At 43.4% G+C, this 17818-nt stretch overlaps 1 protein-coding gene across 2 annotated transcripts in view; it reads right to left on the reverse strand.

The window, feature by feature from the left end:
- Positions 1-17818, reverse strand: part of LOC116989316 (E3 ubiquitin-protein ligase Arkadia-like) — a 44220-nt gene that overhangs the window by 22192 nt on the left and 4210 nt on the right. For both annotated transcript variants that reach the window (XM_033046567.1, XM_033046568.1), the window contains exons 3-6: positions 13751-14094; positions 8761-8890; positions 8387-8511; positions 2104-2307 (exon numbers count right to left, since the gene is read on the reverse strand). In XM_033046567.1, the coding sequence (XP_032902458.1) occupies positions 2104-2307; positions 8387-8511; positions 8761-8890; positions 13751-14094 (803 nt within the window). The remainder of the gene's footprint in view (positions 1-2103; positions 2308-8386; positions 8512-8760; positions 8891-13750; positions 14095-17818) is intronic.

A 17818-nucleotide genomic window follows, 5' to 3' on the forward strand; every position in this document is an offset into this window, starting at 1 on the left:
CTTTAGATTGGAGATGAGGAGGAATTTCTTTAGCCAGAGAGTGGCGAATCTGTGGAACTCATTGCCACAGACAGCTGTGGAGGCCAAGTCATTTAGATGTTTTTAAAGCGGGGTTTGATAGGCTCTTGATTAATAAGAGTATTAAAAGTCACGGAGAGAAGGCAGGAGAAAGGTAAAAATGGTAGAGTCATTTGAAATCGAACGACGGAGCAGACTCGATAGGCGAAATGGCCTAATTCTGCTCCTGTATCTAAAGAATGAATCTATAACCTGTGCCTCATTTCCTGATCAATACTTTTATTAAATCAAAACACAACGTACTGGAGGAACAGTCAGTCAGGTAGGATCGCAGCAGGGTGATGCTTCAGTTTGCGCTCCTTTTACAGACGGATTGATTGGTTTATGTTTAACTGCAGTGAAACGTTAGTTCTGTTTCTCTTTCTATAAATATCCCTGATACACACGGTGTATCAAGCAGAAAGTGCTGAAGTAACTCAGCAGGTCAGGCAGCATCTCTGGAGATATGACACAAAGTGCTAGAGCAGTGGTTCTTAACCTGGGGGTCATGAGGGGCTTTGCTGGGGATCATGAAGGGGACGCAAATAACATATCAATTTGTTGAGCCCATGGTTAGGAACCTAACAAAGGTACATACCACAGACAGTATTTTGTTCGCGTATGCGCGTACTGGTGCCAAAAAGGTTAAGAACCACTGTGCTGGAGGGTGGCACGATGGCGCAATGGTAGAGTTGCTACCTTACAGCGCTTGCAGCGCCGGAGACCCGGGTTCGATCCTGACTACGGGTGCTGTCTGTACGGAGTTTGTACGTTCACCCTGTGACCGTGTGGGTTTTCTCTGAGAACTTCGGTTTCCTCCCACACTCAAAAAACGTACAGCTTTGCAGGTAAATTGGCTTGTTAAATGTAACAATTGTCAATAGTGTGTGTAGGACAGTATTAATTTGCGGGGATGGCTGGTCGGCGCGGACACGGTGGGCCAAAGGGCATGTTTCCGCGCTGTATCTCTAAACTAAACTAACCAAAGACACAAGGTGCTGGGATTTTCCCCCCCCAAGTATTTTGTTTTTTTAATTTTTCACTAAATGTTGAGGAATTTTCCTCTCGAGAGGCTGCACAACCAGAAGTAATGCTCTCAGAATAAGTCTGCACTCAATCTAACACTGAAGAACTCAATCATTTAAGTCTTCAGAACACCTTGCAACATAGCAGAATTCTTGCATCTGTTTAAGGCTGAGATTGACAAATGTCTAATCAAGAGGAAAATCAACAGGAGAAGCCAAGTGAATGGGGCAGAGAGGGGGAAATAGATCAGGACAATTGAATGTCCGACAGTCGGACACATACGATTTCATTTATTTATAGATATTGTTTATGACACTTTATAAATATTCTTGTATGTTTTTTGTATGCTGTTTCACACTTGCTTTTTATTCTTTTATTCTGATCGAAATAAAGAATTAAATAAATAACTAAATAAATGGCGGAGCAGACTCCATGGGCCGAATGGCCTAATTCTGCTCCTGTGTCTTATGGTCAATGGTCGTGCAACTAATTCAGTAAACTTTAGGGTTGAGGAGTGCATGGCAAAAGAGGCAAAAAGTTTGTGCTGACAGATGGGATAGCTGAGGCGAGCTTACAATCTGATCAGCCAATGCCTGATAAAATTGTGACGAGGACCCCATTCCTGCTTCTAATTCATGCAATCTTACAACATCTTGCAAACTTAATGATTCTGGGTGCTGGAGAACCTGGGAAGGATGCCATGCGCGGTAGCCGGGCATCAGTGCTGGAGGGAAGGAGGAAACAGACTCACTGGTTTCAAAAAGGAATTGGTTAGACACTAGAGAGACCAACATGCAGGCCAGGTGGTCAGGGCATAATGGGAGATGGGAGAGGACAACGTTTCTGCCTGAAGCACTCTAACAGCACTACAGGCAGCACACATTTGATCGCCACTTTTGTGCAGTGACAATTCTACACAGTACATTACTAGAAGTAGAAGAGTGTTACATATGGTGACAGTGCAGGATATGAAATAAAGGTGCACGGGTGAAATGTACAGGTAGAGAGTCAATACACTACCCAAAGTCCTATGGGAAGCCTCTGAGCTGACCGTAGACGTACGAGAAGCTGTGCTGCTGAAGGATGTCGACAGTATGTTTGTTGCACTGACGTTGACTGGCAAGGAAATTCCCGATGATGCATCTATCGCCAAACCTGGTTGTACAATCTCAGGGCTACTGAGGGAGTCGTCAAGAGGGTGCTCACCCTGTACAGTCAGCGGATCTGCCACAAAATCAGAGACAAAAAAGGGTGAAGCAGCATGAGGGAATATTTGAACACCAATCCCACATCATACTTTAGACTTTAGAGATACATCACGGAAACAGGACCTTCGGCCCACCGAGTCCACACCAGCCAGTGATCACCCCGCACATTAGCACTATCTTACAAATCAGGGACAATTTATAATTTTATCCAAGCCAATTAACCTACAAACTTGCACGCCTTTGTAGTGTGGGAGGAAACCAGCACACGCAGAACTCCATACAGACAGCACCCATAGTCAGGATCGAACCCAAGTCTCTGGCGCTGTAAGGCAGTAACTCAACTTCTGCACCACTATGTCACCTTTAAAAATGAATTGTCAACCCCACCCAACCAACAAGGAAAGGCAGGAACGGGGTACTGATTGGCGATGATCAGCCATTGAATGGCGGTGCTGGCTCGAAGGACCGAATGGCCTACTCCTGCGTCTATTGTCTATTGAAACAAAATATACTGCCCAGGTAAGAATAACCATGAGTTCACCCAGAACATTCTTAAAGATTTCCATGAGGTTTGTCATTAAGTAAAACATCACTCAACCAATATTAAAATATGGAAAATGGTGGCAGCAATGCAGTTAAATTACTGAATCAGGAAACCCACAAATTCAAGTGGTCTGGAACCTAAATAGATCGAGGAATTGAGATTACAAAAACAATCATAAAAATGTACATTCTTTGCGCTTGTTATCATCACTGTCTGTTGTTCAACATGGATGTACACTAACGTCTAGAGAGAGAAAATGTGTCACACTCACTGGTCTGGACAAGATGTTGACTACAGATCAGCAGAAATGACTCTCATGGGAAACGGTCCAGCAAGCTGCTTAAAAATGCTGTCTTTCTTACAGCTTGGCTTTCTTCCCAACCAATTGTTCAAGCGCTTTTGATTGCAACATGCGCCTTAATTTAGTTCAACAAAGAAACTGACAAGTTACTAAAGAATGCTTTAGTAACGGTCCATGCAAGCTGCTTAAAAATGTACTAATATGGACCACCTAAGTAAAGCCATTCCCTGTCCAATCGATCCGTACAAAGTTCTTCTCACAAGCACCTGGGGACTGATGGCTAAATTGAGAAATCAATGTAGTTTGTCCACAGAATCTCACCCGACAGACATGCGATCCTATTCCCTGCGTACAGTATATTCCACAGAAGGGCAGAACTAACCCAATGGTGCCATACATTGCTACGAGGTCTGAAGTCTGAATTGAGACCACCACGAAGTCTTGGTTAGTTAGTTAATTAGTTAGAGATACAACGGTGGAAACAGGCCCTTCGGCCGAAGTCCAAGCCGACCAGTGATCACCCGTACACTAGCACTATCCTACACAATAGGGACAATTTTCAATTTTTACCAAAGTCTACACACCAGAGATAATTTACAGAAGCCAATTAACCTAAAAACCTGTATAATTTTGGGATGTGGGAGGAATCTGGAGCACCCCGAGAAAACACAGGGGGTCGCAGGGAAAACGTACGAACTCCGTACAGACAGCACTCGAGGTCAGGATCGAACCCGGATCTCTGGTGCTGTAAGGCAGCAACTCTATCAAATAAAATAAAATAAAATTTATTTATAAAGCACATTTAAAAACAACCCACGTTGACCTAAGTGCTGTACAGACCAGGGCAGGTAGCTAAAATCACAAAAAGAAACAGACATAGGAATGCACACAGCACACAAGTACAACTAATCAGCTCATGGACACAAAACAAAGATCAGCCACATCAGGAGGATTCATACGCTAGTGAATAAAAATAAGTTTTGAGCCTGGACTTAAAAGAGTCGATGAAGGGGGCAGATCTGAAAGGCAGGGGGATGCTGTTCCACAGTCTAGGGGCCGCAACAGCAAAGGCACGGCCACCCCTGAGCTTGGGTTTTATTTTGGAAATGGTACGAAGCTGGAAGAAACTGGCTTTTACTACCGAAATGATTTGCTTGTCAAACTTAAAGGCAGAATCAAATATCACACCAAGGTTTTTGACATGGGGTTTGACAAGGGTGGATAAGTTGCCAAGACTGCTAGTAATCACTTTGATGGAGTCAGGGGGATCAAATAGGTTGACTTCTGACTTGTTCTCATTCAGCTGTAGGAAATTCTGTGCCATCCAACATTTTATGTCCTCAAGGCAGTTCATGAGATTGATTAAATTTGACTGGTTGTTTGGTTTCAGGGGGAGATAAAGCTGTGTGTCATCAGCATAACAGCGGAATGAGATGTTGTGTTTTTGAATGATTTGACCGAGGGGAAGCATGTACATGGAGAAGAGGATTGGGCCTAGGATGAAACCATGTGGGACCCCGCAGGAGAGACTCACTGTGGAAGAGGAAAAGTTGCCTACGTTGACAGAGGAGCTTCTATTTTTGAGGTAGGATATGAAGCAGTTCAATGCAGTGCCATCTACACCAACCCCGAACTGGAGACGGTCAATTAAGATCCAATGTATCGAACGCCACACTGAGGTCACGATGAACCAGGATGGCAGAGTCACCGGAGTCGACAGAAAGGAGCAGGTCATTGTATACTTTCAACAAGGCAGACTCTGTGCTCTGGTAAGCCCTAAAGCCGGACTGGAATCTTTCCAAGATCTTATTGTGGTATAGGTAGGGCAGTAGTTGACTGAGAATAAACTTTTCAAGAACCTTTGACAGGAATGGAAGTTTAGAAATTGGTCTGTAGTTGCTGGGCAAGGAGGGATCTGAAGCAGGTTGGAACGATACCAGTGGTCAGAGAGCTGTTGAAGATAGAGAGGATGCTGGGACCGGCTAGGTCAAAAACATCCTTCAGGAGGGCAGTGGGGACAATGCCGAGGCAGGTTGTCGGTTTCATGGTGGAAACAAGCTTTGCAAGGGAGGATAGCGTGATGGGTTGGAAACAGTCCAATTTAGATGGACAGAGACCAGTGAGACAGCTAGGTCACGGGTGGGGGTTGTTTTAATGTCCTCAACTTTGCTAATGAAAAATTGTAGAAAATCTTCACACTTAGCAGGGGACATATCCAAGCTGGTAATGGGGGCAGGACAGATGACAGAATTTATGGTACTGAATAACACTTTGGGATTATGAGAGTTGTTGGAAATAAGATCAGAAAAGTATTTTGCTCTCGCAGCCTGACTGCTTCCTGATATTTGTGAAGACGGTTTCTCAACAGATCAAAGGAAATTTGGAGCTTATTACACTTCCACTTACGTTCTGATTTACTGCACTTCCTCCTCAAGGCTCTGGTGGTATCATTAAGCCAAGGCTGACCTTTAGGCTTAGGCTTTTTCACTTTAAGGGGAGCGATAGAATTCAGAATGGAAGAGCAAGTGGTATTAAATAAGGGGCCAAGTTCCTCAGTGCTGAGGGTACACAAAATTGCTGGGGAAACTCAGCGGGTGCAGCAGCATCTATGGAGCGAAGGAAATAGGCGACGTTTCGGGCCGAAACCCTTCTTCAGACTGATGGGGGGTGGGGGGGGGGGGGGGAGAAAGAAGGAAAAGGGGAGGAGGAGGAGGAGCCCGAGGGCGGGCGGATGGGAGGGTGGGAGGAGACAGCTAGAGGGTTAAGGAAGGGGAGGAGACAGCAAGGGCTAGCAAAATTGGGAGAACTCAATGTTAATGCCATATGGACGCAAGGTATGGCATTAACATTGAATTCTCCCAATTTTGCAAGCCCTTGCTGTCTCCTCCCCTTCCTTAACCCTCTAGCTGTCTCCTCCCACCCCCCCCTCCGCCCGCCCTCGGGCTCCTCCTCCTCCTCCCCTTTTCCTTCTTTCTCCCCCCCCCCACCCCCCATCAGTCTGAAGAAGGGTTTCGGCCCGAAACGTCGCCTATTTCCTTCGCTCCATAGATGCTGCTGCACCCGCTGAGTTTCCCCAGCAATTTTGTGTACCCTCGATATTCCAGCATCTGCAGTTCCCTTTTGAACACTTCCTCAGTGCTGAGATGGGGAGGAGAAGCCTCAATAGTGCAGGTATTGGAAGCAGCTATGAGAGCCTCAGAGAACATATTGGCAGTCAAAGAGTTAATGTAGCGACAGCAGCGTACAGGGAGATGAGATTCGGTGGAAAAGAAAGGCAAAGATGCATCAAATAAAACAGCACTATGATCCGACAGACAGGCATCAACTACTTCCATATTTGAGATTGGAAAACCAGAAGATAAGACTAGGTAAAGTGTATGGCCTAGCTTGTGAGTAGGTCCAGTGGTAAGCAGTCAGATTGAAAGACTCAACCAGATGCATAAATTCACTTATGAGAGGCTTAGCGGGCCAACAAACATGAATGTTAAAATCACCAAGAATCAGGACACGATCAAAGTTGGACGTAGTGTTAGCGAGGAAATCCGCAAATTGAGTGATAAAGTCTTTGTGTTTTTGGTGGACGATACACAAGAGCAATTTACTGCTCCACTACTATCTCGAGTCATCAGGTCAAACATGACTAAGGAAACTGCCTCTTGATTACAGCCAACTATCCGCTCTCATCTGATGAATCCTGGACGTTGAACAACACTTGGAAATACTGAAATAGTAGCAAGCACAGCATGTTCTCTGAGTGAGGGACTGCAATGTTCTTAGCCAAGAACAGCTTGATAACACCGGCCCTGACAGAGTGGAGCTGCCAAATCCTGAACGGCTTGGCTTGGACCAGTGGCAGGCATTGTGTAAACATGAGTAAACCAGCGTGACCGTGTCCTCAAAATGAGTGCCCACGGCAGAGCTCACTGCAATAAGGAGCCAAAACCCTCACTTTCACACTGAGGACACCCTTCACTGTGTATTGTGGCACTGCCATCAAATGAAATGGGACTGGCTCTGCACAAATTTAGCAGCTCCAAACTTACCAGAAATAACGTACTTCCAATACAATATGCAACCTCACAGCAGAGGACCCTCGCACTACCATTACTAACAAGGCAGAGAATCACCCATTTCAAAGAGTGCAGAAAGCATTCAGTAGTAGCACCAGGCATATTTTCTATAGATCTGGTACCATCCTTCCTTACAGGACCACAGGTGCAAAACAGCAAAAGGCGACATTGCTGAGGGATTCTGCATCAGATGGGTCAGATCAAAAATAATGCAGTACTGCCATATCAGGCTGTGAAGAATAAACTGAATAGCTAGCAGGAGGAGTAGGTGGCTCAAAGAATATCCCCATCTTCAACAATGAGAAGGCCCAGAATGTGAGCATTTCAGTCAGGTGCCAGCAGTACACATGGTGAACCAGAAAACAGAATGAAATTTTGCACTTCTGTGGAGCCTATAGCCTAAGCTGAAATATTCAAACAGACCAAGTTGGAAAATTAACCCTTAAGTATTGGTTTTACAAACCATTGTTAAAATGTCAGTGGACAAGCATTTTGAAGGTGGTGACCATAACACGGTGGCGCAGCAGTAGAGTTGCTGCCTTCCAGCGGCAGACACCCGGGTCCGATCCTGACCACGGGTGTTGCCTGTACGGAGTTGTTTGTTCTCCCCGTGACCTGCGTGGGTTTTCCTCGGGATCTCCGGTTTCCTCCCACACTCCAATGACGTACAGGTTTGTAGACTAATTGGCTTGGTAAAAATTGTCATTTGTCCCTAGTATGTGTAGGATAGTGTTAGCATGATCGTTGGTCGGCGTGGACTTGGTGGGCCGAAGGGCCTGTTTCCACACTGTATCACTAAACTAAACTTGACATATTTTAAGGTGATTATGGAAAGGAGTAAGGATGGTTCGGATGTTGATTTTCTGTACTGCGAGGAGGGCAATCTCAACACCACGAGGCAGGATCTGGTAAATGTAAAGGGATAACAACTACGAGAGTGAGAGACTCGTGTTCATAGCAAGTACAGTAAGTCTAAGGTGAGCTAGATGCCAAGGGAATTGCATGTTTGTTTAAAAGGGAGCATTTGCAAAGCACTGAGAAAGGGTAAGGGCCTTCAAGGATGAGGGGTGCTGAAGAAATAAATTAGAAAAAAATGGGACATTAAAAAAATACACATAAATAAAATCAAGATTAAATCATTTTAAAGCACATTGAGGTGGCTACTTTCTCAAGTCCGTACCATTATCATCGAGTGTCAGGTCTACAACCTCAGCAGATGTTGTTCGGTGCCCAGGCGGAGCCTGGACATTGGAGGGTGTCAGTTTCTTCACAGTGCGGCCAGTCCACGCCCCCGACACCGACGGCCTGTATGGGCGAGAGCAATGAGAGTCATCCAATACTTTCCATGACACATAATATAAATCTGTTTGAACACCTCAAGCAAACTAACATAAACTGAGAAACTGTCACCAACATACGACTAGTCTTTAGTATTACTGCGGAATACACAGAATTAGTAATCACACTTTACCCCCAACCAGAGGTCAACAAGCTTTGCGAAGTAATTGTAGCATCACCATCAGGAGGCTGAACAGAGCGCGTACATCGGCTTACCTTTCATCATCTACAATATTGATGATCTCCACCTCACTGTCACTGGAAGTGATGTTGACTTCTTCACTAACTGGCAAAGACGACCCCGGTAGTGGCTCAACAACCAATATGTCATCTTCATCCATAGGATCTGTGGTGGGAACAATTTTTAAAGATTAAGACACAAACAGCATGAAAACAGGGCTGTTGGCACAACTCGCCCATGCTGACCACGATGTGTATTTCAGCTGGTCCTATTCGCCTGCATTTGTCCCCTAGCCCTCTCTATCTATGTAACTGTAAAATGTCTTTTCATTGTAATTGTACCTGCCTCTGCATTTTGATCTGGCAGCTCATTCCACACACCCAGCGATCTCTGTATGAAAAAATTGCCAACCAGGTCCCTTTTAAATCTTTCACCTCTCACCTTAAACCTACACCCCCCCCCCAATTCTTGATCCACTTATTTTGAGAAGATAAAAAATTGCCATTCACCTCATCTGAGCAACCAGAACTTCACACAATACATCGTGTGGTCTCAACTACTACTTGTACAATTATAACAGGATGAGCCAACACTCATTGCACTGATCAATGAAGGCAAGCATACTAAACAACTTCCTCACCATCCCACATAACCATTTTTGGAGCACTATGTACCTCTACAACACTCTTCAGGGCACTACCATTTCTAGTTTTATTATGTACAATCATTAGGTGGAGCTTTCTGGTCAGTTGCAACCTCTAAATAAATTCTCTAGTCATAAAGCTGGCTATTACTTAATGTGCAATGACCTCCAAGACATTCTAGTTATCTAATGTTCATAACAGGACTAATGTGCCCCAAAATGCCACATGAACACATTTGGTCATACGTCACCAAAGATATTATCTCAATATCATCCATCCCACCCCCACTTAATCTACATCTGAAATTAATTTATATTCTTTCATTCCCATTCTGACATAGTTCATGTTTCTGGTCTGAACCCCAATGGCCCTCATTCCATTAACGCTAAGTATTTCCATCATTTTTATTTCAGATTTCTAGCATCTGCAGGTTTTGATTTTCACTCTACTTCATCTCATGTTAATCCACATTCATCACCCTGATGTGCTTCTACCACCCTCTACTTTGGGTCTGTGAGGTATCTTTGGCATCGGCCAGTCTTTCCTCTGAATTAGAAGGTTCTTGTCCTCATGTTCCACCCAGCATTGAAATCTAGAACATGGAACATAGAACAGGACAGCACAGGAACAGGCCCTTCAGCCCACAATGTCTGTGTGGAACATGTCAATTTAAACTAATCTCCTCTACCTGCAAATGATCTATATCCCTCCATCCCCTGTATATCTATATGCCTGACAAAATGCCTCTTCAATGTCCTTATCGTATCTACATCCGATAATGTAGATGAGGAAAGAGGTTCTGACTATATTATCTTTGCCTTAATTATTGTATCAGGTCTCCCAAAACATTCCAGACAAAACAATCCAAGTTTGTCAAAACTCTCCTGATAGCTAATACTCTCAAACACAGGCAGCAATCCAGTAAACCTCTTCTGCACTCTCTACAAAGGCTCTACATCCGTCCCATAGTGGGGCGACCAGAACTGCAGGCAATACCCAAAATGCAGCAAAACCAAAGTCACAGAAAGCTGCAGACTGACTTTCCAGCTCTTATACACAATGCACTGACCGGTGAAGGCAAGCATACCATACGCCTTCATTACCTCCCTATCTACTTGTGTTGCCACTTTCAGCATCCTCCCCCCACCCCCCGAGATCCCTCTGTACATCAATGCTCATATGGTTCATGACATTAACTATACACTCTCCCCTTACATTAGACCTCCCAAAGTGCAACACCTCAACAACTGCAGCACTGAGGGTGCACAGTTTCTCAGATGTCGGGTGGGCGTAAAAAGCCGTGGCACTATTTTAAAGAAGAGAAGGGTTAATCAACTTTGGTGTTCCGACCAAAGTCATGAATGCAGTCCATCTGAGAATACTTGTTTGTACAAGCTGGCTGTTGTTTCCCACATAACAATAAGTGATTATTTAATAGGTGACCAAAATACATAAGATTGTACAGCATTTTGAAAAGGTGTCAAAGGTCCTGTGTAAATTTGAATGTCTTTACTGTTCCTGGAAGGGCATAATTTTTAGCTCCATTCCCATATAAATCACACGTGTAGTGTCAAGGACCATGTCATCAGCACCAGTTATAAAGCAAAAACAGCTTATCTAGCAAAGTATTTTCTTTCAAAGGCTTAAAATAACATCAGAAGATTGTTGGGTTTGCGACAGTTCTGAACAGTTGATAAAGCTTCTTAACAACATACAATAATCTCTCTGATCTGATGGGCAGTCAGTATTTGCTTGGTGGATGTTAACAGGTGGTCGAATTTGTTTGTTTGACTATCTGCATAATTAATTAATGAGATTCGCATTTTGTAACATCGTTAATTATATCTGTTACCAAGGTAGCAGCATTTCAAGCCCGAGAACTTGCTGACGTTTGGAAGTTTGATCAGAATGTTGAATGGCCCTGGTGCAATAATTGCAGGTGACACTTAATGTTGCCCGGAGGTTAATCCATTAAGTGCAGGTGAATGAAAGGTATTCCTGTGCTCTGAGAAGTGGGGCAAAGCAATGCTTCTAGTGTTTTTTGTTCTTTTGGGTGGCAAGTGGAGGAGTCACAATTTCAAGAAACAATTTATTACATTTCCCAATACAACATCCGTGACAGGGGACGGAGAATAGTTTAGGGAGTTGTACACATGCCAGTTTGAGCACGAGGTAGACAGGTGAATCTCTTTCCACTGGAATCAACAGTCACATCAAACGTGAGGCCCGTAGCTCCCTGGATTACAATCTTTCCTATGATGTCTGTAAAGAGGATCTGCTCTTGCCCTTCCTCACATTGAGATGAGCCCATTCAGTGACTGACGTTGTTGCCAAATAGTGCAGTTGTTTCTCAATGGCTCATTAGAACAGTGCTTGGATTAACGTGGATTCAGAAGAAACTGGGGAGAGTGATATTTTGGAGATGGGAATGTCTTTCCCAAGTTTATCTATATCTTTATCTTTGAAAACAAAAGTAGATACGGCTTGGGAAAACACTCGATCAGGTACAGTGGATTTGTTAAAGGAAAGTAATGTTTGTTACACAAGGATATATTTGAAGTGATGATTTGGTATATTCAGCCTTTCTGGATTTCCAAATGAAGTAGAACATGAACAGAATACATAGCCAGATGAAATGGGATTGTGTAGATTAGGGAAATGTTGACACTATTGAGAGCAATTTGGACTTTGGCATCGAGAACTCGGACATGAAAATTGGTAACAATGAAAGATTGGCACACACAAAGAGGAGTTTTTATTAAATTTCTAAGTTACATCTATTGTGATGAGGAATGTGAGGTGAAGCATTTTGGAAGGATATCAGGAAAGGCAAGTAGATTTAATTAAAAGAACCCTATGATTGTGAATTAGATTGGGGTTTAAACTGATCCGGAAGAGAATAAAAAGCACAAAAAAAGAAAGCTTCTGACAGATACCAAGACTGAAAACAGTGACCAAGTTTGTGGCCAAACACTAGTAAAGTTCATAATGAATATTTAGCATTTTTCTTCACATAACAGTGGAAGATGCAGGCATTAACTTTCAGGAAAAGAATGTGAAGAGTTGGAAATAATGAAGGAGACAAATTAATAACTTACTTATTTAAAAGCTTGTCTCCAGGTAATATCCATCCCAAAGGAAACAAGGCTTTTGTTTAAACAGGGAGCAGGGGATAACACAATTATAGTCCCTCTCTGGTTACAGTAATACCATAAGAGATGTGTTGCCATTTACAGACCACATTGCTGAAAGTTTGAGGATGACCTCAAATACTTTTCCTGGGACACTTCAATAATTAAATAATAAATGGAAATTCTGAACACCTTAAAAGGATTCCAAAGGGAGAGGTAGCACTTGGTCAACAGCACAATATGTCATAAAAAGCTGGAGTAACTCAGGCAGCATCTCTGGAGAGAAGGAATGGGGAACATTTCGGGTCGAGACCCTTCTTCAGACCGCTGAGTTACTCCAGCTTTTTTGTGCCTATCTTTGGTTTAAACCAGCATTTGCAGTTCCTTCTTACACAGCACAATGTCATTCTTGTTCCAATTGATGTGGAGAAGATGCTGCCGACCCACCACCAACTCATCCTGCTGCAAACCTCACCAAGAGGCATTTGCAATGTGTTCTTAAATTGGGAATTCTAACATTGTGATCCAGAGACCAGTAAGGGGCTATCATAGCAAGGATGGCAAGTGTTGTGGAGTGGTTACATCCCCATTTGCCAGCTGTTCTTATGAATCACAGAATCAAACAGCACGGAAACAGGTAGTTCAGCCCATCTCATCCATGCCAACCAGTGTGCACCCTTCCATATTAGCCCAACACACAGCCCTTGGCCCGTATCCTTCCATTAATCGGTGACTGAAGTGTTTAACTAAACAAATGCTGTAATCAATCCAGCTTCATGAACCACCTGTACAGGACCTCGGGGAATGCGTGCTCTTACTAGAGACAACTCAGCATGGATGAGCTGAACATCATCTGTGCCCTTTCTCCTGAGATGCTGCCTGACCCGCTGAGTTACTCCAGCATTGTGTCTATCGTCGGTGTAAACCAGCACCTGCAGTTCCTTCCTACACCCTGAAACATACTGTGTGCCTGAAAGACCTTCATCTGTATGTAAATCTCATGTGCTTATTTAGAATATATAGCTTCTAATCAGCATCCACGTGTTTTAATTGATTTAACATGTCAAAACAAGTTCTTATTATAGTAACTGCCATCCATACAAAACAATTGTACTTTAAATAAAAAGTGGAGGGTCAGGACAAGAGAAGGCAGAGGGAGGAACATTGCTCTCTGAACCTCCCAGCATCACTAGACTCCAGTACAGTAATTCCCTGGGAAGAGCCTGTTCTGTGTGATTACTGTACTGTACCTAGAGGTTCCTGATGGTTGGCCTGGTCGTTGTCACAGGTAATAACCTCATCGAGTTCGGAATTGCTGCTGGAGCCTCCATCGCTGGAGCTGCCTATCCACTGAGGGGTGCATTTCCTGCGGATCACGACCTCCCTCGACCTACGGATTCGCTGCATCTGGTCCTTCTGTTTCTGGGTCCTCTGACATTTCTTCAGGCGAGGCAGCTTTCGAGAGGAAGAGCTCACCGCCTTAACATTGGACCGGCTGCTCTTGACATCCTGGGCCCCGGAAGATGAGGCAGCACCAGCCACGCTTTCCTGGTGTTCCCCTCCAATCCTTTCGGGTGGGTTGGCATCAGGGACCCTGGGAAAGAAAGTCAAATTATTTCATATCGTCATCTACACAATACAAAACCCCATAAATAGGTCCAATGGCAAATTAACCAAAGAACAGGGGGAGGGGATGATAAACCAAGGCAGGTTGAGAGGAGGCTTGATAGTAATATATAAAATTATGAATGGCCTAGATTGGGTAGACAGACAGTCAGAACTTTTTGTCCAGGTGGAAATGTCAAAGGCGGGAAGGTAGCGATTTAAGACGAGAGGGGAAAATTTAAAGGAGATGTTCAGAAGTTTTTGTTTTTACACAGAGAGTGATGGTGCTTGGAACGTGCTGCCAGGGGTGGAGGTAGAGGCAGATATGATAGAGGCATTTAAGAGGCTTTTGGATATGCATATGGATATACAGGGAATGGAGGGACATAGATAACAGACAAGCAGATGATCACATTTCAATGTGCCAACTGGCACATGTGATAAATAAATGTATCTTGTGAGATTAGTCTAACTTGACATCATGTTCAGCATGGAAATTCTGGACGAAGGGTTCCTGTGCTGTAGTGTTCAATGCTCCATATTAAAGGCGCACAATTGCTTTTGGGTTCAGTAGTTTAAGGAAGCAATAATGGAACAAGTTTTTAGATCTGTCATTGCATAATGAAAAATGATTAAATAATAACCTGGCAGTTAACAGGCCATAGGGGAAAAGTGATAGGATAAAAATTGCTACAAAAATCTTATATTCTTCAAACTGAAACCAATGTCTTAAAGCAAAGTACAACAGCATGCGATGAGAGTTGCCGCTGAAATATTGGGCTAACATAAAATTTATGAAATGCAAATGTGAGTTGACTCTATGCCAGAACTGGAGGGCTTAAGTTGTAAGGATGGGCTTGTTAGACTAGATCTTTTCTCACACCCAGCACAGAAACTGACTGTTCAGCTCAACTTGTCCATGCTAACCAAGAAGCCCATCTAACCTGGTCTCATTTGCCCGTGTCTGGCACAAATCGCTCCAAACCATTCCAATCCATGTACCCTGTCTAAATGCATTCTCTGGCAGCTTCATCCATGTACGTGCCACCCACTGTGTGAAAAGATGCCCCGCGGGTCTCTTTTCAAACTTCCCCTTTTCACCTTAAACCTATGTCCTCGTGTTTTTGATTCCCCAACCAGGGGAAAAGGACTATGGCCACTCATCTGTTTGTAGTGCAAAAGGCTGAGTGTGGTGTTACAGAGGTATATAAAATCAAGAGGGGCATAGATAAGGTGAAGTAAGTCTTCACCCCAGGCTAAAAGAGTCTAAAACCAGAGGGAATAGGTTAAAGGTCAGAGGGTAAGATTTAACAGGGACCCAAGGAGCAATATTTTTCTACACAGAGGGCAGTTGGTATATGCAACAAACTGTCATTTGAAATGGTAGTGGTGGGTACAATTACATAGAAAAATGGGTGCAGAAGTAGGCCATTTGGCCCATCGAGCCATAACCATTCAATATGATCATGGCTGATCATCCAAAATCAGAACCCCATTTCTGCTTTCCCCCCCCCCCCCCCCATATCCCTTGATTATGGTATTTGGAGAAGTATATGCATAGGGAAGATTTGGAGGGGCATGGACAAAGTGCAGGCAAGTGGGACTAGTTTGGTTAGACAATTTGATCAGCATGGATGAATTGGGTGAAGGACACATTTCTGGACTCAAAAGTAAAAAGAAGCAATGGCTAATATTTTTTAAATAAAGATGCAAAGATTCAAAATAAAAGGTGTAGCCATAGCAAACAGATTCATAATGTTGGCAAGAACAGCAAGTCTGACAGGAGGGAATATGTTGTAACCTAGCAGTGATAACAAAAACAAAAAGAAGAATGGCAACAATTCGCAAGAAATAAAGTGCGTGTAAGAGCTAGATAGGGCTCTTAATGATAGCGGAGTCAGGGGATACGGGGAGAAGGCAGGAATGGGGTACTGATTGGGGATGATCAGCCATGATTCCATTGAATGGCGCTGCTGGCTCGAATGGCCTACTCCTGCACCTATTGTCTATAAGAGCTACCATAGATATTGAGTCAGAGTTGTACAGAATGGCTAGCACGGATACAGGCCCTTTGGCCCACCTTGTCCGTGCCGACCAAGTTGGTTGATTGGACTAGTCCCTTTTGCGTTTGTTTGGCCCATAGCCCTCCAAATCCTTCTTATCCATATGTCTGTCCAAATGCCCTTTAAAAGTCATCATTTTATCCTCTACCTAAACTTCCTCTGGCAGTTCATTCTGGATACAGACTAGCATCTGAGTGAAAATGTTGCCTGAAGTCTCTCTTAAATCTCTCTTCTCTCAACTTAGGCCTATGTCCCTCTAATTTTAGAATCCTTTATCCTGGCAAAAAAGACCAAGCATTCATTTTACTCATGCCCTCGTGATCTTTTACACTGTAATAAGGTCACTCCGCAGCCTCCGATACTCCAAAGAAAAAGTCACAGCCAATCCAATCTCTCCCTCTAACACAAGCCTACAAGCCTTTCCCAACTTAATGACATCCTTCCTCTAGCTGAGCGACCAGAACTGCACATAGTATTTCATTAAATGTGGTCTAACTGATGCCTTGTATAGTTGCATCTCAAGTTTAACCTCCATCTACCCTATTTTTCATCATCCTTTTATGTTTTCTAATGCACTATTTCCTATTTTCTGACCTGCTACCAATCCTCAACATTGCAAATAGTTTTCAACTTGATACTATAATTCGGAAGCAGTCCAGGTCCACTACTTCTGGCAACAAGGCACAGCCAACACACATCACAGTCAATTTGATCAAATTCAAGTCTAGAGGAAAGAACACTATAGAAACACTTTGCCCCACTGGAACTTTCACATTCACAAAAATGTATATAGGTAGTTATGCTAACATTGGCTTTCATAACAAATTGCATATAATGCGATTTATTAAATAGCAAACTTGTTGTTTTATGCGGGCCTATTTGTTTATAACATGATATTTATTGGAAACGAGAGAACCACTTGCAATTGATTTTGGAATTTGTCAAGCAGAAAAAATGCTGTCTTAATTATAAGACAATCAAGGGGAAAAAATATTTTAATGTAACCTCCCCATAGTAATCAGACACCGTTGCCTCTAAAGAACGCCAATGCCCAACAGAGTTCCCTTTTCAGTATTATAATGTTAAAATCTAGTCTGCATTTCTTTTAACAGTGATTAACTCGGCTTAAATCTGCCCATTTTTGTTGGCTTAGCTTGTAACCTCCCTGCAGACACTATTGTCTCATAAGAACAACCTGTCAGTTTCACGAGTGTCCATTGAAATTGACAAGCAATCGCTTCTATTGACACGTGTATTGATACTCTATTGACCAATGTTACTTTGAGTCATTAGTATTTTCTGCAGTAACAAATGTAAACTTGTAATTGTTAAAAAAGATCTCTACTTCAAAAATCCTGAGAAATAACTTATTGCACACCCGAAGCTCTCTAGGCCTTTTCCCATTGACAGATACAATTGTCTTTATGACACGATTTTCTATAACACAACTTTTCTTAGGAACCCAACAATGTTATAGTAGAAGGTACACAAAATTGCTGGGGAAACTCAGCGGGTGCAGCAGCATCTATGGAGCGAAGGAAATAGGCGACGTTTCGGGCCGAAACCCTTCTTCAGACTGATGGGGGGTGGGAGAAAGAAGGAAAAGGGGAGGGGGGGGAGGAGCCCGAGGGCGGGCGGATGGGAGGGTGG

This window comes from Amblyraja radiata, chromosome 29 (genome assembly GCF_010909765.2).
Source record: "Amblyraja radiata isolate CabotCenter1 chromosome 29, sAmbRad1.1.pri, whole genome shotgun sequence".
NCBI classification, from domain to species: Eukaryota; Metazoa; Chordata; class Chondrichthyes; order Rajiformes; family Rajidae; genus Amblyraja; species Amblyraja radiata.